At 38.3% G+C, this 27558-nt stretch overlaps 1 protein-coding gene across 1 annotated transcript in view; it reads left to right on the top strand.

Annotated features, from left to right (window-relative positions):
- The window catches only part of LOC138105158 (solute carrier family 12 member 7-like), a 54195-nt gene extending 27970 nt beyond the window's left edge, over nucleotides 1-26225 (top strand). Inside the window, exons 4-10 of the mRNA XM_069004838.1 lie at nucleotides 15216-15383; nucleotides 16769-16867; nucleotides 17521-17578; nucleotides 20835-21009; nucleotides 22832-22950; nucleotides 23617-23715; nucleotides 25585-26225. Of these exons, the coding sequence (XP_068860939.1) occupies nucleotides 15216-15383; nucleotides 16769-16867; nucleotides 17521-17578; nucleotides 20835-21009; nucleotides 22832-22950; nucleotides 23617-23715; nucleotides 25585-25708 (842 nt within the window). The 3' untranslated portion in view covers nucleotides 25709-26225. The remainder of the gene's footprint in view (nucleotides 1-15215; nucleotides 15384-16768; nucleotides 16868-17520; nucleotides 17579-20834; nucleotides 21010-22831; nucleotides 22951-23616; nucleotides 23716-25584) is intronic.
- The last annotated feature ends 1333 nt before the right edge of the window (nucleotides 26226-27558 follow it).

Genomic DNA, 27558 nt, shown 5'->3' with positions numbered 1-27558 from the left:
AGTTCAACTATACTTCAATGGAAGAAAATTTGCCATGTTTAGAAAGACAGTGAGACCAAGAGAAATTCTGGACCTATAATACACATCTATAAAAATGCAAACACAACAAAAACACATTCTTGTTAGTGCTATTTTGATACCAAATTCAATTCATGAAACACAACACTTTGCTCTCTCACTCCATGATGAAAGGGAAATACAATGGTATACAGCACTTCTACAAACTAGGCTACACATTTTAGATATGAGCAACGCTTCAAGTGCACACTAAACTCATTGATTAAATCAGTCCATTTCCTTTCACTGTCACCATGCAGAAAGCAGTAATGACATATATGGGTTAATAATGGCTTGCAAATAAGCATAGAAATCTCCTTAAAAGACCTAGTATATCAATACAGTCTCTGCGAATCTTCAGTATTTCAACAGAGAAACTATAAAGGAAGTCAATGGTTGGTGAAAACATGAAATATATTTATTAATGTAACACCCTGCTTCTGGCTCTTAAGAAAACAGGAAATCTCAGAAATGTGTTTCTTTTACGGAAAGTAAGTTTGAGAAAGAGAATATAGTTCATGTCGCAGAAGCATCATCTAGAGACAAGAAATACAGGTTAAGATAATGAATGTAGAAAAAATGACTAAAAACTCCTCCATAACAATGAATGATTAAATTGTTCATGTGTAGTTCAGTTTGCAGTAGTGGCACTTCAAATATTGCAATGGAAAATATGTCTAGTCAGCACTATGTCCAACTACCTCTTCCTCTTGGTAATCATTAGTCAGCAGTGCCTGAGCATCTTGGACAACGGACAATGGACTGGAGTAGCTGTTTCTTCTAATTGAGCCTCGAGATTCATCTGTGATGCTCTGAATCTGGGACAAAAATGTTACCAATGACAAAAAAAAAGTCTACAGAAAAAAGCAGATATCATATTCTTCTTCATTTCAGTAGATGAGATGTGGTATCAGCTTATAAGGCTCTTTTTAAAATGTTTAGTAGTTAGTTATGAAGTCCCTTTAAAAACATTTGTGAAAACATGAAGCCAGTTGAATCTTTCAGTCTCTATGGGAAGCTCAAATATTCACTTCTTTGTGAGGGTCACGTCCTTTTGTATACGTACATATTCAGGTGAATTTTTTTACTCAATTACAAACAAAAGCATGAAAAAAATTAAAGCATGTGAGAAAGCTACTTTCCAACTCTAAAAACCTAAAACCTTAAAAATCTAATGATTCACAAACTATAATTTTGCTCCTCACATGCATGCACCCAAATTTCTGCCAATGTTACCTAACAGCACAACCCAACACAATTTGGTGGGGAAAGGATTATTACCTTCTCACAGGTCCCATTACCACTGCCTGGCCCAAGAGTCATTACTGAGGGTTAACCAGAGAAAAAAGCCAAAAACCACCAAAAAGGGAAGCAAGAAAGTGAGCGAGGCTCTACATTTTCCTTTCCCTTTGTAGCATGTTGCAATGGGGTCTCCTGCAACATGCATTAGACAGCGAGGCCCGTGGAAAGAAATAGGGAGCGATTCTTGATAGAAGTTTCAGAGATCTTTATTCTCCAGCCACATGGCCGGGGGACTGCCGAAGAGCTGAGCAATCACAGGACAACCAGGGTCCTCCCTGGGCAGGGGAACACAAAATAACCAACGGGGAACAGGATTAGGGTACATGTGACCAGGAGACCCCATGCCTAGGCCATGCCTCTACCCCAGGGTCCCCTCTCCCAGGACCCCATGGCAGGGGGGAGGAACCCCAACAGTAGCGCTATTGACAAAGTCAAATAAATAAATGTTTGCCAGCTAAACTTAAGTTGCCTATCTTATGCTTTGCAGGCACATGTTATATTTACACCCAAACAGAAGCAATTTGACCAAGTTTTCCAAGAAAGTAAACAAAAATCTGATGAGTCCTCGATGCCCTGTTCTACAAGAAAACCCAGAGGGCAAGATCAAATCAGTTCTATTTTTAAAAAGTGACAGAAGAAGGAAGGGTGAGGGTGATTGCTCAGGGACAAAAGCAGGCCTATGAAACAGCAAAAGAACACTGTACAAAACCAAATGCACCTCTTTGAGAAGGTCTTGGCTTCATTTGAAGGCATCCACTTCAGGTTAAAGTGAGGTTAAAGTACTAATCTTTGTGGTAACAGGAAACCAAATTACACTCACCATTCAAAGCTGGAATACCAGGTTATATTTGAATGCCTGGAGACAGACAATAAAAAGAAAAGCAATGCTAATTTGAACTAGAGATACTAATAAATGAAATGTTTTGGAGGTCAGCAAAAACATGAAAAGAATGGCTCAGCTCATTTAAGGAAAGATGATCAGAGTAAGAATGGGCCTGAGTACATCTGATGTACACTGAGTACATCTACTCATCTTGTAGCTCCAGAGGACAAAAATTATCCACATTTTCTTATGAAAATACAAAAGAACAAGGTAGATTTAGATATCCTGATCAGAAACAATACATAGGTATGACTTTTAATCTTGGACAAGTCAGTAAATACTAGGGGTTCTTGGAATTATCAAGGGTTTTACTTCAGACCCTGAAATAAATTCAGTGATATTTTGAATGTCTCCACCAAAATTGTTGGGGTTTTGACACTGACTAGAAGCCAGGCACTCACAAAAAACTATCCACTTATTTTCCTCTGCTATAGCTGAGCAGAGGAGGGGAAATTAAAACAAAAACTTCATGAGTGAGATAAGGATTAGGGGAAAAACTAAGGCAAAACAGGTTCAAAACTCAAACAGTATAAAGAAGACTTATTGTTAACAGAATTAAAAGTAAAAAGTAATGAGAACTAAAATAAACCTTTAAAACACCTTTCCTTCCCAATCCCTCCCTCTTTCACACTGACTGTGCAAGGAGACAAAAACATGGGGTTTTGGTCAGTCTTTGTCACTTCCTAAAAATCTTCCTTCAGTACGCTTAAGGAAAGGAGTTTCCTTCTTCTGCTGTGCCGTGGGATCCTTCCCATGGGGATAGTTCTCTGTGAACTTCTCCAGCATGGTTTTAACATTCACGAATAGCAGCCCATCCGACCTGTTGTAACATGGCTCCCTCCCACGAACGGTGCAGTCTTCCCAATGCTGCACATCGTGGGTCATTTTAGTTCATGGGGTTTAGTCTTTTAAGGATAAGCTGTTCTAGTTTGGAAGCAAGGGCTCTCTATCTCTGGAAGAAAGGGTCTTCTCTCTCTCTTCGAGTTCCTCACTAGATTACAGCTTTTCAGCATCCACGTGCTCCAGCATGAGCACTTTTCCTCATGGGCTGAGCGTGGATCTCTGCATCCCCCCCCATGCACTTCATGAATTACAGGGAAATAATTTGTTGTATCATAGTCCTCACCACAGCTTGCAGAAGAATCTCAGCTCCTATGCCCGAAGCACTTCCTTCTCCTCCCTCCTTTCACTGACCTCGGTGCTGCCATGTTGGTTCTCCTCACATGTCCTCACTTTTCCTCTTCTCTGACTCAGAAGAAAATTTTTGTCCATAGGTAGTATTGTTCTCAAGTTTTATCAATTGAAAAGTTCTTATTGAGCTTCGCTATGCCAAAAAGGTTGATCTCGACTGTGTTCCATGTCGGGGAATTGTTTGCCATGTTTTTGTCGTTGGCCACGTGGTCCCTGCCGGCACCACATGGGTGGCCCTGGGCACGTTGCTCCTGCCCTCAGGAGGGCTTCGGCCTTGGGAGGGCCCCAGCCGTGCAGCCTCCCCTGGCCCCAGGAGGGCTCTGGCTGCACATTTTTGGCCATGCCACCCCAGCTGCACGGGCATTCCCAGTGCTGGTCACAGCACCTGCCCATTGTCAGAGCCTTCAGCGCTTGGCTCTGTGCCAGACATAGTAGAAGCTTTGAGCAGCTTTCTCCTGCCCACAAAAAACTAGACTGTTTTTTTAAACTAATACACTCAGGTTTTACCCTGCTTGATAAGAAGGAAGAAACTGAAGCTATAACGGTGATGGTAAAGTTCAGATAAAAGTGAGTAATAAAGAAAATTATATGGAGGGAATAGAAAGAAATAAAAACTTCCAAGCAAACAACTCTGAAGTATAGTCCAGATTCCAACCAGCTCAGAGCTGAGGAGAAATTCTTTCATCTCCTCCGCAGTTGATGTGCCATAGACTACAGAGCATTATTCATGTGGAAGTTAAATCCTTCAGAATCTCCAATAGATAAATCACTCAAACTCCACTTGAAAGATACTACTGTTCAATAAAGAAACAGTAAGACTGAATAGGATGTACAGAAAAGTTTGGTTTGTTACTGAAAATATGTTAGGCAGGCTCAAATTGAAAGAAAACTACCATGACATGGATAAGAAAGAGGATTTACAGTATCACATCATTGTAATAATAGCAGGCATCTTTAGGAATCTTTAAAAAATCCTGTGAGGTGGAAAAATGAATAGAGAGAAGAGGAGAAATAAAAGGAAAAAAACCATTAAAACCCCAAACTGCTTGGACTTGTACGATTAACATCAAAAAAGAAAAGCCACAAGAAAAACAATCTAGCTGTTTTACAAATGAGCAATTAAACACAGTAGAGTTCTCTTATTTGCCGTGGGATGGAAATAATTTTTGTGATGGCAAAGCCAGAGAATTCACTACCTTCTACATCACTAAAAAATCTTGATAATACTGAAAGAGTTAGCAGAATATATGAGGGGGTAGAAGCACAAGCCAAAAGGAAAGGACTTATAAGTTACAAATATTCATAAAATTACAGCTGAACGAAGCTTGTTACTAAATATGCAAAATAGTAAGGATAGGGGAGCAGCAAAAACAGCATTTCCATATTGATACTACAGGATTATAGTTTGTTGGCCTAAGTTTCCTTCCAGAAAGAAATCAGTTGATTCATAAAACATTCAAAATAATGCAGAAACTAAAAAAAATATTCAGTGCGATTTGAACAGATTTGTATTATATTGTGTAATATGGTGTATTTGTAAGTTATATGAGGAGTGGCTGAGGGAGGTAGGCTTCTCTAACATGGAGAAAAGGAGGCTCAGGAAGGTCTTTCTCATTCTATTCAACTACCTGGAAGACAGTTGTAGTGAGGTGGGGATTGGTCTCTTTTCCCCAGTAATAAGTAACAGGACAAGAGGAAATGGCCTTAAGTAGTACCAGAGGAAGTTTAGATAGAACATTAGGAAAAATTTCTTCACGGATAGGGTTATCAAGCATTTGAATGGGCTGTCCTGGGAGGTGGCTGAAGTTGAGGTACTGGAGGTATTTAAACAACATGTAGATATGGCACTTAGGGACATGGTTTAGTGGTGGATGTGGCAGTGTTAGGTTAAAGGTCTTTTTCAATCTAAATTATTCTATAATCCTAAAACCAAATCACAATCAAAGCTAATCAGTCCAGTTGTATAATCATGAATCTTATCTACTGATGCCAAGTTTGGAAAGGCTGTGAATATATTCCACACTGATGCTCAAATGTTTTGCTAATTAACACTTGCACTCAACAAGAACCGGAAAACTCTTCAAATCTGTTTAAATAAAAAATTATTTCTTTTCCCACGTAACTTTAACCTTGAAAGTTGTCTTGGGGTGACTTTATGATGTTGTATCCCATATCTCTGCCCTATGCCCAGAAAATAATTTCGTGCCTTTCTATGCCTTTAAACTGAGCCTGAGAGGGGGAAGAGAAAAAAAAAATGAGCAAACTCTTCAAAGCAGTTTACAGTTTGTTTCAAGGACGCAGAGATAGAGACAGTTCTCTGTGTTCAGCTGCGGCAGCAGAGGGAGAGTGGAGGGAAGCACTCTGCTTGCTTTCAGAGCCAGTTTTCAGCCAGTTTTCAGCTACTTTTTCTCCAGAAAGAGAGACAGAGAGTTGAACTTTGCTTTCCTGGGACTTTGGTTTTTTTTCCCCTTCTTTTTTGGACTGTTTCAACATCAGAACACATCGGGACCTTTTCCACAGAAGTGGAGGCCCTAGAGGAGGGGGCCCCACCCTGTCCCAGCTTTGAGGAGGAAGAGAGAGTCTACCTATGGAAGGACTCTGAAATTTTCCCAGGTTTTTTTCTCCACAGTAAGAGGTTTTACTATTTAGCATTATTATCCTCTCTGGTGTGTTTGTTAAATAAATAGTTTTTATCTCTTTCACTTTCTTCGAGGAAAATTAGTTTTTTCCTGAGCCTGGTGGGGGGAGGGGTGGTTGTAACCTGCCTTCTCTCAGAGGATATATTTCCAAATTTGTCCAAACTGGCACACAAGTAAAACTGGTTGTAGAGAAACACAGAATGCAGTTACGAAAGTTCTTAACTAGTTAGAAACTGATAAGAAGCCACAGCCCAAAGATAGTACTTTCAGATTTTTCACAGAACATCTTGTCAAGTCAAAGTTCCTACCTCCCTTTCCCTCTCATTCTTTGATAGCTGCATCTGTTTTAGCATCTGAGATCGCTGTTCCATCATAAGTGTCTTCTCATACGTGAACGCAGAAATATCATTTTCAAACTGCAAAATAAATTGGCATTAGAAACACCAGAAGAAAAGTACTACTTGGAAGAACAACATTTAGACAGTGTATCTCATACCTGTATTCATTCAGTGGTCCTGGATGTTTTCATGGCAATAGAGTAATCCTAAGCATATAATTTATCAATCACTTCTGTCCTCATTCTTAAAACTTAATCTTCGAACAGCAATTTCATACAGTGACCTATCCTACTGTAACAATACTATTGTTGTTTTATCTAAATTTTAGGTACTTGGAACAGACTTTCCACTATTCTGTTCCAACTAGGCTGCCGAAGTGAGAGTTGAAAGCAGTTATTTAAACTGGGCCTGCATTGCCTCCACCTAAGCATGTGTGTACACTTGTTTGCTTAAAAACTGTCCAGAGGCACAAATAACACATTATCCTTGCATCAGTGAGAAATGTCCATAAACAGAAGCCATTAGGAAAAAATTCTGAAATATATTCTCACATTGGCTCAAAACTAAAATGCAACACAAAAATCTACAGCAGTCACCTGTGTTGTCACTGACTTGTAAGGTATCTCTTATCCTCTGGAAGATTCCCAGAATTAAATATTACCCACAGCAGAAAAGAATAAATTGTATTTCTGTAGTGGTTTAACACTAGCCAGCAACCAAGGCTCATGCAGACTCTCACTCACTCCCTCACAAGTGGATTTGGGAGAGAATCAGAGGGATAAAAGCTAGAGAACTCATTAGTTGAGATAAAGACAGTTTAATAGGAAAAGCAAAAACTGTGCACACAAGCAAAGCAAAACAAGGAATTAATTCAATGCTTCCCATGGGCAGGTCCCCATCATGCATAATGGTTACTTGGGAAGACAAACTGCATCACTGCAAACATTCCCCCCTTCCTCCCTCTTCTCCCCACCTTATATATTGAGCATGATGTCATATGGTCTGGAATATCCCTTTAGTCAGTTTGGATCATCTGTCCCAACAGTGTCTCCTCCCAACCTCCCCTAACTTCCTTGTCAGTGTGGCAGTACAAAAAGAAGAAAAGATCTTGGCTCTGTGTAATCCCTGCTCAACAATAACAAAAACATCTCTATATTACCAACCCTGACATTTAATCAAGAACAAATCCAAAACACAGCCCCATACCAGCCACCATGAAAAAAATTAACTCTACCCCAGCTGAAACCAGCACAACTTTCTATACTGTCTTCTGCTCAAAATCCAACCAAGGCTGAGCCTTTTTATGGCACTCTGTGTTCATTCAACTGTACATGCCACAGCTTTTTAGACTTTCATATTTAGTAGTCTAAGCAAAGAATAGTAAATCTTTCACATGTAAATTTTTCCTAAGTAATTAAAACAATTCCTAAAATTGTTTTATGATTGATTAGCATGATAAATCTTTTTAATAAGTTCTGGTGATTCTAGAAACTAGTGGTGGTAGAAGTTTTGAACCAGTTTACTCATCTTCATCCCACTTCAGAATGAGCAGAAGTTTTGGTTGGTTTTTTTTTTCCATGCGCCTTACTTTGGGCATTATGCTAGTCACCTTTTAGTGCTGGAAATTACATCCTTAGTTTCCAAAAAAAGTGGACCTAGACAGAGTATAGCTTTAGTCCTTTCCTCTTAAACAGTTTATGACCCACATTTAGAAAAGGAAAAAAGTTACAAAATTCATTTTGTCACTACCTTGACTTGTGAAACTGTAGCTATACTGTCTTGCTGTTCAGTGCTGGCTGAGGCTGGTGATGCCAAAAACAACTCTCATTTGAGACTAGGAATTCCTTATTCCAGAGAGGTATTCTTCCAGCAGTTAGAGACATGGACAAGTTCATCCTGTCCCATACCATCTGTCATAGCTTATTAGATTAAGCACATTCAGCCTTCCATTTCACTGCTTGCTAAAAAGTCAAGCTTTTTCCTTCCTGAATGAACCAGCTCTATGGACTAGTCCTCATAAATAAAGTAAGAATTAACACATCAAACATCTCAAACTCTGCTTGACAAACCCATTAAACTCACCACCATGTACACTAGCATTGTAACACGGTAAGACAACGATGCTTATCTTCTTGTTCTCTGTGGGTCTGGAATCTTTCAATTTCTGTATTTGGGCTAATGTCTCTTTATTTGAAAAAAGCTAAATCTGTTTTCCCAAGTTTAGTCCCAGTATCACCTTAAAAATATTTAGTAACAAACCATTTCAACAACTTCCACTTGAGCATTCAGTCTAAGATGGTATAAGAACATCTGAAGATCCTTCTTCATTTGAATACTATTATCATCCATTTGAGCGACGGTGAAGATACGCATTTTACATTTTCTCCAAACCTACCAAAAAGATACATTATAACAGTTTGTAACACGGTGATTGCTACTACCATGCATAATTTGAACAACGTGAAGGAGTATTGAATTAGATATGCTTAGAACCATTCAGTGCTAGAAAACTAAATCCCAGCCATTTTCTGTTGTCCTTGCCTTGTGCTGTCGAAGGAGAAAAGGCAGCAACATCAGCATACCACCATCATGAACAATCCACCACACATCTGTATTTCCTTCAGTAAAACGTTCTTGATTTGTTGGAAATAAGTCAATGTTTTTAGCCACCAAAAGTGCTTGTTGAGCTGCAGTTGTTTCTCGTACAGTATCTGTAAGGGAAAACAAGACATTTAATCAAGAACTCCTAGTTTTCATTTACAGATTTTGCTTTTGTTTATAATTCAAAAGTTTCAACCCTCCCAGATTTTGCTGAGGCAAAAGAGGAATATCCTAGGTGTCTTGGCAAAAGACCTGGGTGTCTTGGTTCCAGCGGTTATTCTACACCACTTCATGCCATTGCTGGAAGCAAGGGGGAGTATTTTCCCAAGAGAAGGGGTTCCTTCTGGTCAAATAAACATGGTGCTGATTCCAAGGTGGAGGGAGTGGTTGGGTGGCACCAGTTCCAAGGCAAAGGGAGTGGTTGTGTGTCGGGGTCTCCTCCCCCCGCCATGTAGCCCTAAGGGGAGACACGGGGGTTCCCTGCCCCTGGTCAGCCTCGTTCCCCATTGGTTGGTTTGTGTTTCCTGCGCGGGCAAGGACCCTTGGTCCCGTGACTGTAACAGTTCCTCGGCAGAGCCCGGCCATGCGGCTGGGGAAATAAACATCTCTCTGAAACATCTATCAAGAATCCGTCTATATATATTTCTTTTCCACAGGACTCCTGGTTTGATATAGGCGTGTTACAGTATCCCCACTGTAACAGTTGTGGTGGCATGGCTGCAATCAGGTGGAGCTCCATGGTGAGCATTTTTGCATGTGCATCATTCTCTCTTTCGTATGCTTTTTGTTATTAACATTGTTGCTGTATCCAGTATCTTGTTCTTAACCTCTTATCTTTACCTTTTGTGCCTCCAATTCTCCTCTCCAACCAGCCACAGGGGAAGAGGAAAAGTGAGCGAGTGGCAGCATGGTTTGGAGTGTGTTAGTGGGAACACTTAACTGGGGAGTACTATTCCTAAACCACAGAAGTCTTTATTTGGTATCTGAGGTAAGGCACAATGGGTTGAGATAACAACAGACTGCCCAGAGCGGGTTGGAAACAAATTTGATCCAGGCATTTTTTATTTTAGGTATAGAGCCACTGGTCACAGTGTTGCATGGTCAGTTTATGTGGGAGTCTTACCTAAGCCTGTATATATTCCTGTGTGCACTCCTCATGATATTTTTCAGAGTAGCAAGAGGGATCAGGATTTCTTTGCTGATGTACCCTGGGATGTCAATTTATGACATGATAACGTCAAGGGTCATTTGGGATGTATCTTGAATGTTGCTCTCCGACTCTTAACCTTGAGCACTACCTTTGCATGTTTATTAATCATACACCCTCTGTGGGGAGATCAGGGGAGGATGATTTTCCCCAGCTTTTCACCCCCTTTTCCTGGCCTTTTCCACGCCCTTCAGCCTGTTACATTTTGAGAATCTGAATTCTGTTTAGATGTTAAGGAAATAATATTTTTGGTGGTAAGCCTGCCATGTGTCCTCAGTCTACACCATGTTTAGAGTGAAGGAGTTTTCTAGGGACGTTATTCAGAGATCTGCCCCAAGGGTCATGAGTGACATGGAAGGTGGGAGAAAATGGGCCAGCTTTTGAAGGATTATTGTGCTCCAATGGTTTGGAACGTCACTCCTGAACAACTACAGGACCCTGGTAAAGTGACAGAATACTTGAAGGAAAAATGCTGCAGCAATTCCAGGGAGGTGTGAAGTTTTGCAGCGTGCTGGGCCCTGGCTACTATTTACTGTGCATTCCTTGATACTAGAAAGCAGTCTCAGGGGGAAGAGGAGGAAAGCAGACTGACAGGCACTGTAGCCACTCAAACTGCAGCTGAACCAGAGGAACAACCTGTGCCAGTAGCAGTTGCCCCTATATAGAAAAAGAAATCCAAGACAAAATCAGTTCACTTAGTGAGGTATGAAGAGGAAGGCAGGCCCTCACAAGAGGAGGAACAGGCAGGACCAGAGATAATCACCCAATCCCTATCTCCAGGTGAGCTGTGAGAGCTGCAAAAAAAATTTCAGCCACCAGTTGGGTGAGCCCCTAGTGACTTAGCTGCTCTGATGCTGGGATATTGCTGCTGATGTGCAACTACATGGTAGTGAAGCCAAGCAACTGGGATCCCAGACTTGGGATGCCAGCACTGGCAAGGGGATTGGGAAGAAGACAGAAACGCAGCCTCTGGAGGCAACTGCTGTCAAGCATGAAGGAAAGGTATTTTCACAAGGATGACCTAGCACTGCGCCCAAGCAGGTGGACCACCATGGAGAAAGGTATCCAGTACCTGAGAGAATTAGCTGTGCTGAAGGTAATCCATAGGGATTCAAATAACAAACAGTCCCCTGTAGATCCAGATGAGGCTCATTGTACACAATCCACATGGCAGAAATTTGTACAGTGTATGCCATCATTGTATGCCAACTCATTGGCACTGATGTCAATGAAAGGAGAACAAACAGTGCTTCAGGCAGATATCTGACTCCAACAACATGAAGATCATCTGAAAAAGGGCTACTGGCATTATAACTGGATATTATAAAGGGATTCAAGCTTCTTCAGAAGTGATTGGCACTAAAGTACAGCTCCTCCTGGCATCCTGAATGCCAGTGCTGGACTAGATATTCAAAGGGAGAATCCTTTCCATACATCATGCCACTGACGTTACATGGAGTAAGTGGGTCACGCTGACCACACAGCAAGCTTGAAGAGGAAACCCCAATTACACAGGGATCTTGGAAGTCATCACAAACTAGTCCAAAGTTGAAAATTTCATACTAACATCAGAGGAGGAAAAGATGACACCTGCTGAGGAGGCCCCACCATATAATCAGCTACTGGAAAATGAAAGGTGTTATGTTCTCTTTACTGATAGTCCCTGTCATATTGTAGGAATACATGGAAAATGGAAAGCTGCTCCATGGAGTCCTATGTGCTGAGTCACAGAAGCTATTGAGGGACAAGGTGGATCAAATCAGGTTGTGGAGCTGAATGCCATCCAGCTGGCTTTAAGTAAATGCTCTGTAGCAGTGGCTAGAACTATAGAAAATGACCTACTGGCAGCACAGAGGCAAAGCCACCGGGTCTGCTGAATTGTGCTAAGACATCGCTGCCTGGGTAGAGAAGGTGGCTGTAAAAGCATGCTGTGTAGATGCATACACACCCCAAAGTCATGCTATCAAACAACATCGCAACAACAGACAAGTGCATTGGGCAGCCAAGAATGAAGTCTCTCAGGTGGATGTGGACTGGCAACATAGGCTGAATTATTTCTGGCTCAGTGGGCCCATGGTATCTTAGGTCATCAGGAAAGAGATGCAAGATACTGATGGGCCTGTGATTGAGAAGTGGACTTAACCACGGACAATAAGTATGGACTACTATAGATACACCAGTCGTGAGCTCCTGATGCAGCTTGCAACCAGCCCTCCTGCCCTGGAAGACACCTAGGACAGATAGAACCCACAGTCATGGACTAAATGAACTCAAGAGACATCTTGGAGGAATGGATATTTTATTCATTACTTTTACCTGTTACTTTCTGTCTTTGAACTGTTTTTTTTTTATCCATGTGAGGACATTTCCTCTTATCCAATGTCTGCTATAGATTCCTTGGGTGAGCAATATTTTAAAAACATGGGAAATACAGATGGACTGATCTAAGTGGATTGCCTTAATTTATGTTTCCCTCAAAGAATTGGAATAGTTCTGACAGTTTTCTTTTACAAAAACTGAGTTGAGGCTTCCCCAGTTTTTCAAAACTCAAGAAAAACTGTGAATAACTACTATGTTTTGTCAGAACCCAAAGATAATTCCTATGTTTATTGCCTCTATCAACTGCTATTGTTGCTGTTGACTGTTCCTGTGCAGGTGCTACTCATGAGTCTTTAATTTCTACGTCTCCCTGAAACACTTTTAAATGAAAGAAATGGCTTTCTGTTTGTCCTTGGGTATCAATATTATTTCGCCTCAACCTCAGGTCTTTCAGTGTTCTTGGAGATTTTGGGCTGAGTACTGCTTTCCCTGCTTTTGGAAGTGCGTGCTCTGCTCCCGTTCGCTGATTAACATTTCTCTGAACAAGAACTACTTTGTAACAATTTCACTAACCTAATTACACCAAATGCTAAAACTAGGTGTTCTACTTGCTGAGTGTGAGCACACATTCTGATACCTAGTGTTCGCTTGAGCTCAAGTGGCACAGATTTCTCAAGGAGAGTTTTCTTCCAGTTGATATATGTTCTACATTGTGTGAAGACTTTGGAGCTGCAGGCTTTGCAAATTAAAGTTTCTTGAGCTGTGGCTGGGAGTATTCAGATGCCGTGACTGCATGTCTTAGGAAGTGTGATAAGTCCACACCATTTATTGGGCACTCATATACAATAAGTATTCATCTCTTATATACCTTCTGTGAATGTTGTCCTAACAATAACAAATCATTCTGCGAGTGACTGACTAAATACTCCTGTAACTCTAACAAAAATGATACAATTCTGCAACTAGGTTTAATCAACGTTGTTCTGCTTCATGGTAGCATGTTGGTCTGATACATTGTACCAGTTCTTGTGTATGTATCCTCAATGTTGCTAGAGGAGCCTTCGCAATCAAGGAATGGTCCTAGAAGGGACAAATGTCTGGACTTTTCTGGAAAGTTATTCTTTTTTCTCACCCCAACTTTCAAGTCCACTTGAATTATCACTTTTGGGAAAATGAGCATAGGAAAGCTCTGTGTGACATGCTGTGAAATAGGAAAGTGATTTCTATTTAACAAAATATCTAAGCCAATTTTATCCACTTGTGCTGGCATGCACAGTTCCACAATTAAGTTGTATGCATCGCAGTGCTCAAGTCACTGTCACTCCATATGTCATGCTGAATAAAGGACACAAGCTGTTGAGTGCTCATTAAGAGATTAAGTGCTCTTGATTGGCAGTTACAAACTAATTTTGGACTTTCTTCTTATGTTTCACAGGGGGTAGGTAGATGCTAATTTGGAGATCTAGTCTTATTTTACGTCACTTCTCAAATTCCTGAAATTTAAAATTCTCTTGTTTCATTAACTCTTCTTAGGCTTCAGTTTTATCTCTAGATCAGTCTGTTACTCTTCTTCATTTGATTGAATACACATAGCATTCTTTACCAAATGATACTTACTTTTAATCTTTGATCTGCTTTCTCTTCTGCTTCTCATGCACACTTCCGTATATGCTTACCGATTGTAAGATTTTTGTTAAAAATCTGGGTATGAGTACCCTATCTTTGGCCACTAATGGTTCAAAGTCCATCTTCTATTTTACTCAAGGTTACTTCTTGCTATTATAAAAACTTAAAATATTGTACTTGAATTCCCTAAAGTTATTCAGGATGTCTGAAAATTGGCTATTTGATCATGCTGGCAGTCCATGGGAATTGTTTATTTCCTGTAAAATCCTTTGCCTTCTTGACAGGGCAGGAGAGTATCCACTTTGTTTCCTCACATATGATAGGACAACTTATCTCATTTTCAAATAAGAATCAGTGTGGGCTGTTCTCACAATCTTATCAAGGTACAGAACCAGTGTTTCCATAAATGTAAGCTCTCAAAAGTTTCTGGCTTTTTGACCTATCAGTCTTCAAACAAATATGCTTAGTTTGCTGGGGAATTTGAGCCATATTCTGCTGGGGGTTTTTTTGCTTATCAGTGATCTTCTGAAGTCTGGTTACCCTGCTTTTGTCAACATGTGGAAATCTTTAGCCATGAACAGCTGAATCCTGAACTGTTATCCAGGATTATTCTGTACAGCAGGTCTCAAAGAACTCAAGTTACTGTTAAGTAGGATTTCTTTTTCATATTGCTCCTCAAAACACAAGAACAAGAAGTATTAGTATATACTGAGATTCCTGGAACCTGGAAGTAAGTTTCCTTATTTTTTCACAATAGTACATCTGTGTGCCTGCGCAATGGAAATGTATGTTCTACAAATATATTAGAATTTAATTCTATATTTTCCTTTAAAGGAGGAGAAAATTTTGCAGGACGCATCTCACACTACTGCATTTTTACTGGCATGGACTGGAATGCCCACCAGTTACTATTGGTATTAATCATACTGGGAAATGTAATGATTTTTGTGTAAGAAAAAGGCATCTGATTCCTAGGATTATTGCATTCTCACTAGTCGATATCCTGAAACAGAGAGATGACACTGATTTTTGTTTTTTCCTCGACCTTGTAGATAATCTCTGGAGTGCCTATTCAGAAAAAGGATCAATAGTTGAGAAAAAAGATCAGCCATCAGTTGCTGGATCAGAAGAGTCAAAAATGGGTGGACTTCCTTATGTTTTTACAGACATCATGACCTACTTCACAATGCTTGTAGGGATTTATTTCCCATCTGTGACAGGTAGATACAATTATTTTTCTTGCCTGAGAATGTGTACTTATACCTGGAAAAAAAAATTTCATGTGAAAATTTTTCATTTTCACCAATCTTATTGGTGACTCATTCCGTTGCTAGTTTCTGTGTCCAAGTTTATATACCTAAAACCTTCTGGTGCTAGGGAGACATGGGTCATGGCTGATGACTTTTGGAGGTTATAGGACTTAAACAGGAAATCTGTTTAAGGGCCATTTCTATGTCTGAAAAGAAGGCAAAATCCTTATGGGTTACTAAATGCTTATTCAAAATAAGATGCATACCTTTATAATACTTTAATCTTCAAAGGCATGAGAACAGTTTAATATTCAAATGATTCTGCAGGTATTCAAGCTGCCTGGTTAACTGCCTGGGCTTTGTTTAAATGTCCAATATTTTTTTGCTACACTAACTGTGTAGACTTTTTTGTCAAGCTTAAACTAGTTGTATTTCATTTTCCTCAGCTCACGCTTGACTGAAACAGCCAGACATGTTTTTCTTCTCAAGTCCCAGCTGAAGTAATATCAAGTAACAGAACAGAACTCCAATAAGAAGCTGCAGCACTGTTTGCTAGTATTATCAAGTGGAAGTGTCCCTTTGTATTCATTGTTTGAACCCCACTGCTCCCATTTCTTTACTTCAGATGCTTACCAACATTTCATCATATCTGAACCCATGGTTAATGTTTCATTCCATGGAGTTTGACAGTGTTTTTGCACTGGAGCATCTTGACATTAGCTTCTATGTTTTTGCTTCCAGTGGTCAGGTCAGTTCTAGGAGAGATGGCAGAAATAGTTATTGTATGGGTTTCGTTCCCTCCTATGACAGTATGTTCTACAAAGTACTTCTGTTCTCTTTTTAGATTCACATACATGTGTACATGTGATTTTTCTAACCATTCTTTTTCTTGCCTGCTCTTTTCTTTTTTGCTTCTAAGCTTTTTTTTGTTAGTTTATTGATTTGCTTGCATATGCTATTTTGATGGTCTGTTTAGTAGAAAGTCAGTGCCTTAGGTCACACTGGCTAAAATTGCTAAATCCCTATTAATTTATAACATCCATCCCCAGTATTTTGCTACTCCTTCATTTCAAGAATTATTCTGAGGTTATGCTTGAAAAATATTTTTTTTTAATCTGTCTTTTTACTAACCTTTATAGGATTTGCTTATTCAAGTGGGTAGTAACACAGATTTCTGAATAAAATGAAGCTATAAATTGACTATTTGTGAAGGATTATATTATACTTTTGTAGCCTGCTCCATTGGTAATCCCTGAGTTAAATTTGGCTTAAAATTAGATGTTCATATTCTATTAGTTAGTAACAGGGAGTTATTGCTAATTGTTTTTATGACATAAATTTTGTCTCTTTTTAAGGTATTATGGCAGGTTCAAACAGATCTGGAGATCTAAAGGATGCTCAGAAATCTATTCCTACTGGAACGATTTTGGCTATTTCAACTACATCTTTTATTTGTATCCTTTTTTCTAGTCTACATTTTGTAGGTGCAACAGAATTTTTACCGGAAAGTCGTTAGAGTTCCCTGAGTATAAAATGAATGAAATCTAAACTGAAAAGAAATATTTTATATTTGTCTAAAATATCAGTATTATTTATAAATATTATTAAAATATGTCAAAATTTATTAACAAATATATGTATTCTATATTCTACTAGTGCTTCAAATTCCAATATATAATTGATGGTTTTAGTCAAGCGATCCAACAGTTTTTAGCATTATGTTTCAGTTGGCAGGTGGTTGTTATACTCAGTATAACCAGATCTTAAACCAAACAACCAGCAATTGAAATTGTCGGTCCTTCAAAAACCTAATGTACACAAGTACTTGCTTATTTGTATGAGAAAATACCTGTTCTGTTGCATGATATATGAACTGGCTACTTCCAATACTTCACAAATCGCTATGAGTCGAATACAGTCATGAAGAACATAAACTAAAAAATTGTAGCATGGAAGAACGAAAAAAAACAAACAAAAAGCAACCAGGAAATGCACACACATACTTTCATTGTTGTGGATGTTTTCATTTCATACCTAGGTGAAAAGTGGTGGGGTTTTTTCTATGTGATTTTTTTAGAGAGTAATCTTCCTTCAGTCTCAGTAACAGATCTCTCCTGTATAGTGTTGTTTGGTGCCTGTATAGAAGGTGTGATATTAAGAGATAAGTAAGTCGTATTCAACTTCTAATATTACAGGGAGTATAATCATAAGTTACATTAATAGGACTTATTAATGGCTCTTCTGTGAAATATGCATATGGTATATATTTATTTTGCTTAGGTTAAAACTGGAGGGAAAGCTTGTCTGTTAAACTGAGATGGCTGCAAAAACTGGTCAGGTTACCAGACTGTATGCCTTCAAGAAGCAGAAGCAGAACCTAAGATAAATGTTTGAAGTTGAACCAGCCTAATAAAATGTCCTTGACAAAGAAACTCATAATTAGTATTTGCAGAACTGATGCATGGGGATAAGGGGATATTACTTTGGGAGAAGTAATAGGCTTTTGAAGACCAATTAAAAAATTTGGGAGTTATGTGACAAGGGGACTTTATAAGACTGCAGTGCACCATCATGATTTCCTCTAGACATATGACTATTTTTTGTTTTAAAATCTCAGTTGTACATCAGGAGTCATCTTGATTTTCAAGCATGTAATTGCCTGACAAATTTAAGGCATAATATGAAGGATGAAGGGAATAAATGTGATGGATATGAGCATGAAGAAAATCTCCAGATTTTTATCAATTTCTCCATTAGGAGAAGTTGGTTAAGATGAAATTTTTGTCAGGTTTCACATTTGTTTTCTTGCTGGTGTCTGGTTCTCTTTTCTACTGAGGCCCAGGTTTGCTTTTGGTTGTGGCAGTGGGGTATTGTTTAAAAGGTGGTGAAGTTGATGCTGAGACTACTTATTTCATTAGTCTAGAAGGAAAACCGGAAGTTAAAAGCTGGTTTCTAATCAAACTAATACAAGAAGCAGCAGGTTTCTTCCATGAAAGGCTTTTGACATTGTTTCTCACAGCATCCTCATAGGTAAACTCAAGAAGTGTGGAGAGTAAGGTGGATTGAGAAGTGGCTGACTGGCAAATCCCAGAGGGTCATGGTCAGTGGCAGAGTCTAGTTGGAGGCCTGTGTCCCCCAGGGTTCTATACTGGACCAGTAGTATGCCCTTGTGGCCAAGAAGACCAGTGTAATCCTGGGTTGCACTAGGAGGAAGAGCATTGCCAGCAGGTCGAGGGAGGTGATCCTGCCCCTCTACTCAGCCCTGGTGAGGCAGTATTTGGATTGCTGTGTCCATTTCTGGGCTCCTCAGTACATGAGAGACATGGAGTCCCTGGAGGTCCAGTGGAGGGCTATGAAGATGATAAAGGAATTGGAGCATCTCTCTTACGAGGAAAGGCTGAGGGAACTGGGCCTGTTCAGCCTTACGAAGACACAACTGAGAGGGGACCTCATCAATGTATTTAAGTAAGTAAAGGAGGGGTGCCAAGAAGATGGACCTGGGCTCTTGTCAGTGATGCCAGCCAACAGGACAAGAAGCAATGGGCAGAAACTGATGCACAGGAAGTTCCACGTGAATACAAGGATGAACTTCTTTACTGTGCGGGTGACTGAGCACTGAAACAGATTGTCCAGAGAGCTTGTGGAGTCTCCCTCATTGGAGATATTACAGAACTATCTGGATGCAATCCCATGCAATGTGCTCTGGCATAACTCTGCTTGAGCAGAGAGGTTGGATCAGGTGACCCACTGTGGTCCCTTCCAACCTTACTCGTTCTTTGATTCTGTGATTTTCACTTTAAAATTATATTGCCGCATCAGTGAAAATACCTGGTAATTGTTTCTTCAAAGTAAATATAAAAGTCAAATCAAACTGCCTAGGAAATAGTAAATGAATTCTGAAATAAGAAATTAATGCAGAGCTAATATCTATAAACTCACATTTTTTAAATTTACAGGGCAGAGGGGAAGGGAATTTTCCAAGCTGTTATCTATCATTAGAGCAGGTTGCATAGCAGCAAGAGCCTTGAATCCATGAACTTTCATTTACATTGCTGCCAGTTTTTATGTGGCTGAAATCCATCAGAATAGTAAAGTGTATGGATTTTTAGTCTGGTTTAAAAACTGGGTTTTGAGGCTTTTTTCATTATGATTGTTATGTCTGCAATGGGAAAAAAGTAGGTTGTACATTTTTCTGTTTCTTACATCTCTTCAAGTTATTCCTATCCTGTGTTTAGTTAAAAAAACAGGCATTAGAATTTGAACAAAGAATAAATGTGTAGTTATATAAATCTTGATATAGAAGCACACTATGGGTTTTGTCCTATAATTTTGAGGAGTGTGATTTACATTTTCGTTTCCCCTCTGCTGAAAATATATGTAGTCATGCATCCAAACTTGGGCATAAGCAAGAATTTGAACACTGACTTATTTTATTCACTTTATTGCTGTGTTTCTTGACCCTATTTTAATAGCAGGTCTGAAAAGATAAAAAGCACTTAATTTTTCTTAGTTTTTATCTTTTTTCATTTCTGTAGACTTTTCCTTTTATTTTGGAAAACCTGAACTCATTGGAAAAACATAATAGTGAGATATATATATATATATATATACGGTAGAGATAGCCTTAAAATAAATTTTGGCTGCTTACTAACAACAGTAAGATTGAACTACAAGAACCTTACTTGCTTTTAAAACAAAACTGTCAATTCGAAGGAGGGGTGAGCAAGGAATAACATTTTTGTAGTTTATTCAAGTCATGCCTAAATTAACATTAAGTTAAGTATCAAAAAAAATAGTGGCGGTAGTATTGGATGGGACACTCAGGACTGTGATGAAAGCACCTCTTCCTGACTTCTACCCACTTGTTTGCTGTAGTAAATTAAAAATTGCATCAGGTAGCAAAACAGCCAGAAGATGTGGAAAACTCAAAATCGTTGTGTCTAGTAATTTCTCTGTTTACTTGTTGTCTGTCAGTGTCACACTTTTAAAAGGAAGGGCTAATACTTTTTGTGAATCTCCTGCTTATGCCCCAGGGTATACTTGTATTACTAGTGGAACAGATTTCTGCCATCTAGTTCCTAGCTGTCACAAGAATCTGTAAGATACATATGTACATACTCCTGCTATTGCTGTTAATTCTGAAAAGTTTGCCAAGATATTTGGTAATTGCTACATAACTGCTTAGAGGCAGCACTTAATGTGAAGCAATTTTACTGTCTTTAAAACAGCACGGTAAAGAGAGATTGCTTGGTTGGGAAATCCTATAGTGTGTACTGTAACATAGTGTTTATTGTTAAAAAGTGCTGTTGTCCAAAAACATTGAAATGTGGGTGTTGAAACTATATTAAAAGTTATTTTAATGCTTACTGATTCTTTTTTGTTTTGTTTTAATTATTTTTGTTTCCCCTGTTCTTTCCTAAGGTTTGGAGAAGCAGTTAATGGAAATCTGGTGGTTGGTACACTGGCCTGGCCTTCTCCATGGGTTATTGTGATTGGTTCATTCTTTTCAACATGTGGCGCTGGTCTCCAGAGTCTCACTGGTGCACCCCGGCTGTTGCAGGCCATTGCAAGAGATGGCATTGTACCGTTTATTCAAGTGAGATTTCTTTTGTTCTTGTTGTTACAGTACTTCCAATGTGACTTCTATTTTGACAAAAAAATATGAGGCATTATTTCTGCTGTTCCTGTAGAATGTGAAGAAAAGATTTGGAACTCAGTTCTATTTGTGTAGAATAATAGATCAGGCTATTGTAGGACAAAGTTTGAGCTTCAGTACTTTTGTGCAGTGCAATTTAATTATGTTTGTTCTTACACATGAAAGTTAGTGGTTCCAAACTGAGAATATAGTATTCTATAAATGGAAATAAATGAACTAAGAAGCAACTAATAACTGAAATTCTAGACTCCACGCTGTGTTTACTGCTTGTATTTGTGAACAGTTATTTAATCTCACTATGGAAATGCATAATACTTCTCATATTATGGAGATATAAACCTACTTTTTATTCATTTTTGTAAGGTAAACGAAGTCAGCAAAGATATAACAGTAGAATTCTATCCCACTACTCCAAACATGAAGATTTGTTCCAACACCTCTGTGCATGTTTTAAGAAGAAATAAATCAGATTTTTCTCAAAGTAAGGGAGCTGGCAAACAGAAGATGATGAGAGAATTCTTGCTGGCTGCTTCTGCAAAACCTAAACAACAACACTTGAATTAAAAATTAGTAAATAAGGCTCGGAAAGATAATAGTGTCTGGAGAGTAAAGCTGTGATCTCTATGGTGAAGTTTGGAGTTTGAAAGCTTACCTCAAGACTTGCAAGAGTATCAGTATCTGTAATGGGAAGTAAATACACTAAGTATGCTAGGGTGGAGGGACTGAGTAGTGGTGGAGTTCGATTTGTCAACACAAAGGGGTTATAATGCAATAAGTTGTAAGTGCTGGGTAGTATAGAGAAAGAGAAACAAGAAAAATTTACTTTTGCCTGAAGAAAAAATTTGGTACAGAGAGGGTGACATTATAATTACATGTCTTCAGAGTTAGACTTGAAAGGAGTGAAGAATCAAAAGGAAAAGATTTGTGGTTTGGGAAGTGAGAGAAAGGGAATTGAAGAGAAGCAGTATATTTAAAGAGGGATTTGACACTTGAGGATGCACTTGCAGTTTTGGAGTGATATGGCTACTGCATGGACAATCAAGGAAATGAAAGGAGATTATTATAGAAGCAAGAGTATGACATATTTGAGGAAAAAAAACCAAAATACTTGAAACATGAGTAGAAAAAAGGGGGATTTTAATATAATGGTAGGAAAATTGATGGAGGACAGGAAGCTACAGAAGACAGTATGGAGAATGAATAAGGACTTAATTTCTGTAATTGAATGGAGAAATACAGAAGAGAATAAATACCACTGGAACTTCAGGCAAAGCATTTTGCTATCTGTCACCAGTATAGCTGGATAGAATTCTCCACAAAGGAAATTGCCACATGCAAAATGGTTTTGGGTAGGGCTCTGTGCAGGATCATAGTCTTATCCAAGTCCTCCTTATGTTATTATGTTGATAAGGACTGAATTGACACCTCATTTCTGTGTTACAAAAAATACTGTATTAACTTTTTACTGGGCATAAATTTCTTATCCATATGGTTTTTAATTTATTTAAGAATATTTCAACAACAGCTGCAATTGTACTTTAATGTTATGTAGTCATTGCTTACATTAGTAAGCATATTTAATATTGGAAATATGTGTTCTGCAATTTTAGTTTTGATTTTTCACAGTATAGATTGCATGATTTTCCTTTGTAACCAATGTCTACTTTTAGTTCCAGTTAGAACTAAGTAAGTTAGTTCATGATTTGTACCATGGCTCATAATTGTATAATGAACAGCTTTCCCTAATCTTGAATTGAAATAGATATTTGGTCATGGAAAAGCAAATGGAGAACCAACTTGGGCTCTGCTCCTCACTGCTGGTATTTGTGAAATAGGAATTTTGATAGCCTCATTGGACAGTGTAGCACCAATTCTTTCAATGTAAGTATGAGTGTGGTGTTTTGTGTTCTTAAGTTAAATAGTATTTTATTTTTAAATTAAGTAGGTAATTATTTTTCTTTTTGAAATAATACGTTAGACTTTGTTTTCTAGCAAATTGTATTTCTATTTGATCCCACAGATAATATAAAACAACAAAATGTTTTGGTTGAACTGATTTCTAGGCCCAAAAAATTTTTTCCATGACAGAGGTCTTGAATGCTAATAAAAGTATGTTCCACTTTTAAAAAAACTTGGATTTTCAAATAACAATTACTGCTATTTAAGTAAAGTGCATCTAACAGAGACAGAAAAAACAATTCAACATTTTAGAATATGAATAGAATTTTATTTTATTGACATTGTCCAGAACATGATACCATCTGAGCTACTATAGAAAGAGAAAATCAACTCTGTCCCAGCCAAAAATGATACACCATGATTGTCAGTTATTTGCTGCATTTGTTTCCAAAATACATGTGATACCATATTTTGAGGCCTAATATTCTATAAGTAATCTTAATGTATGTCTTGTGTTCTCTTGGCCACTGTAAACACAGTGCACAGGAAAATGGATCCATTTCTTCCCTTTTTTGGATTCTGTTTACATTTTAAAGCACATTTGTCTAGTACATTTCTTATTAGAAAATGCTCTTCCTTTCTTAACAGGTTTTTCCTTATGTGCTATATGTTTGTAAATCTGGCTTGCGCAGTTCAGACACTTTTGCGAACTCCCAACTGGAGACCTCGTTTCAAGTATTACCACTGGTAGGGAATATTTCTTCATTCAAAAGGGTTAAAACTAACTATACACCCTAAATTGTTGATTTTATTGCAATAATAAAACAAAATCTCCTTTCTGACCTAAATGAGTTAGAGCATAATTTTTTTTCATGTGTTTGGAATAGCACCATAGTAATAACATTAGCCACATGTTTTCATGATCAGTGTAGCTGGTTTGGAAAGGGGTTACAGGATGACATTTTATTCTGCTTATAAGCCAAGAGATCTTCTGTGTGAAAATGGGGATGAAAAACCATAAAATCTGAATTGTGTATATACTTAAGGAGAACTGGTAAAAGTGTTCAGGAAGGTTAGGACAATTTTGATTTTGGTTGTGCAAAAAAATATACAAACCCAAAACTTCTACAGAAAAAAAATCTCTTTCAATATACATCAGTTGGCTCATTGATTATGTGATGACTGGTTTTAAAATATGCTTTGGACATAGCATTTGGTAACTGAAGTCAACCTTTTAAAAAGTGAGTAAAGATCAATAACACAAAAGGTGAAAGTGTGGGGTTTTTGTCTAGTCTTTTTTAATTATGTTAAGAGTTTAAACATTTCAAACTAAGATTGGGAAACTGCTTTATTTTTTTTTTAACTGTATGTTAAAAGTACATAATTTAATTTAAAGTAATTCTATTGAGAAATTTTACTGCTAATATAACCTTAAATACTAGAGCATTTAGTAGATAAGCTGCTGTGATTTTAGGATGTAAGAGCTGCTTATGATTTTTCCTTTCAAAGAGTTGAGTGAAAATGGAATGTTGCAGTTTTAGCTTTGAAAAAACTTGTTGAATCTGCTCCGTAGTTACATACTAGTTTGACACCTAACCCTCCAGATACATGCATTTGGCAACAATTCATTTTTATATTTTTCTCAGAGACATCCGTGAGGCAGCTGATTCACTGTGTGACTACTTCTAGCCAAAGCAGGTGTTGGAATGTTCAGCTGCAATTGGGATGGCATTTTGTTTTTTGAGCGAAAGTAGAGTCTTAGGTTAATTCAGACATAAAAGAGCGGCTATTATTTATTTAGACTAACTACAAGACTGCTGTGCTCAGAACTGGTAGAAAGCATTCCCTTAGTTTAAAATTTAACTCAATGTACTAAAGAAGCAAACTAAAGGTACCAAACCAAACTTGGGTCTATTGACACTCTGTCGATATAGTCAAAGCTAACTCTAATTTGGAAATTGGGTGAAAATGAATTTGGGAGGTTGTATGTGACTAAAAGTATACACAAAACTGTCCATTTTGAAATTATTTACATCTATACTTGATAATAAGTGTGGGCAAACCAGGCATACAGACTTAAGTCTGGCAATACTTCTGTAATTTTTTCAGCTTAGTCATTCTTTCTTTATAACTTTTAGAAGACTGTTTTCTGTATTCTACTGACTTGTGTTATTGCTGGAGAGACAGACCACAACAGAAGTGAGGAATAGAATTGATGAGTCAAATTGAATTTAAACTAATCAACTATTTTGGTGGAAGTAACAAAGTTGTTTATTACTGTTAGAATTTTTTTAGCATAAATTCAAATCAACAGTAATAAGTGATAATATGTTTTGAAACAGACCTTACTTGGAGGTATTGATAAAGTTTCAACACTGACAAATGTAATAAATATATTATTATATCTAATTCAGATGTATTATTTATGTCACACAAAGGTTCGGAATGCAGTTTTTTCTTATAAGCTCAAATTGGGACAATGTATTTTTGCTTTTATAGTAGCTAAAAAATAGCCTTTGAAGGAAGAAAGGCCTTTCTGGAAGTTATATAAGAAATTATTTTTGTAGAACATTTGCATGCCTATTTAAAAAAATGGAAAAAAATGGTTTCTTTTAGGACTCTTTCATTCCTGGGGATGAGTTTATGTCTTGCCTTGATGTTCATTTGCTCTTGGTACTATGCTTTGATTGCCATGCTAATCGCAGGATGTATATACAAATACATAGAATATAGAGGGTAAGACCATATATCTTATTTATTCTATATTTAATATCTTTACCACTCAGCAAAAAGCTGTTTTATATGAAAGAGATACAACTGAAGTAATAAAGTTCAGAATATTCTTTGAAACAAGGTAAGATCCTATCTCTGTTAAGGCTTGTAAGTTTTCAGATTTGAATTTCTCTGGAAGCTCTGTTCCAAACTTTTCAACGGCCAGAACTGATAGAAATAAGAACCAATAAGTCTGGGAAACTCTCATTGGAGCAGAGATGATGGTGTAAACTTTTGGCACTTCATGAACATTACCTCTCAATATCAAGCAGCAACTATTACAGAACTGTAAATTATTATTACCTTGTGAAGAAGCTCAAACTCTACTTTTTTTTGGTGTGTGGACTTGATTACTTTCTAGAATTAATCTTTAAATTGCAACATACTTTGCACTGTATGCATTTGTCAAGAGATACCTGTAGGACATGCTGAGCAACGATGAGTCTTAAAGAGCATGCTGTGTTCATAAAAAAAACTTCAAAAAACTAAACCAGCAAACAACACAAAAAACCTCCCCAACTAAACAACATATACAAACACTACAGGAAATTATGATCAGTAAATGTGCATGCTATCCCTTTCTAAGGAAAGATACCTTATGCTGAAAGAAAATAGTAAGATCTTGGAGCAGGAAATTGAAGCTAGGCCACTTGTTTTGATGAGTGATTAAGCACAGCTCTTAAGTGGATCAGCCGGTATAAACTGCTCCACCCTGTGGATTCTCCATCTTTTAATATCTCCATTTCCAGATTAGTTGCTTTCCTGGATTTTAACATCTCAATTTACTGCAGTAATGATAAGGAAATTGATTTCCCAATTTTAGTGAGGAAGTCAGATTAGATGGTAGCAGTTCTGCTTGCCTGTATGTATATAGGCGCATACATAAAATTATGTGTAATTCCAAACTCGTATATAGGTTCTACAAATGTTGGCACATACCAGGACATCTACCTTGTTGAAGGAGATGCTTTGCTAGAGGTAGCAAAGTTCAGAGAGAATTCATGAGGGAAAATTGGAGGGAGGGTGGGCAAGGGAGATGGACCCCTTGCCATTGTAGAATCCATTCTTCTGACCACCCTAACCCTAACCCTAACCCAAACCCTAATCCTAACCCTAACCCAAACCCTAACCCTAACCCTAACCCAACCCTAACCCTAACCCTAACCCTAACCCTAACCCTAACCCTAACCCAAACCCTAACCCTAACCCTAACCCAACCCTAACCCTAACCCTAACCCTAACCCTAACCCTAACCCTAACCCTAACCCTAAACCCTAACCCTAACCCTAACCCTAACCCTAACCCTAACCCAAACCCTAACCGAAACCCTAACCCTAACCCTAACCCTAACCCTAACCCTAACCCAAACCCTAACCCAAACCCTAACCCTAACCCTAACCCTAACCCTAACCCTAACCCTAACCCTAACCCCAAACCCTAACCCTAACCCTAACCCTAACCCTAACCATAACCCTAACCCTAACCCTAAACCCTAACCCTAACCCTAACCCTAACCCAAACCCTAACCCTAACCCTAACCCTAACCCTAACCCTAACCCTAACCCAAACCCTAACCCTAACCCTAACCCTAACCCTAACCCTAACCCTAACCCTAACCCAAACCCTAACCCTAACCCTAACCCTAACCCTAACCCAACCCTAACCCTAACCCTAACCCTAACCCTAACCCTAACCCTAACCCTAACCCTAACCCTAACCCTAACCCTAACCCTAACCCTAACCCAAACCCTAACCCTAACCCTAACCCTAACCCTAACCCTAACCCTAACCCTAAGCCCAAACCCTAACCCTAACCCT

This window comes from Aphelocoma coerulescens, chromosome 2 (genome assembly GCF_041296385.1).
Source record: "Aphelocoma coerulescens isolate FSJ_1873_10779 chromosome 2, UR_Acoe_1.0, whole genome shotgun sequence".
In the NCBI taxonomy this organism is placed as follows: Eukaryota; Metazoa; Chordata; class Aves; order Passeriformes; family Corvidae; genus Aphelocoma; species Aphelocoma coerulescens.
The sequence above is the reverse complement of the archived record's forward strand: the minus strand, read 5'-3'. Positions and strand labels throughout refer to the sequence as shown.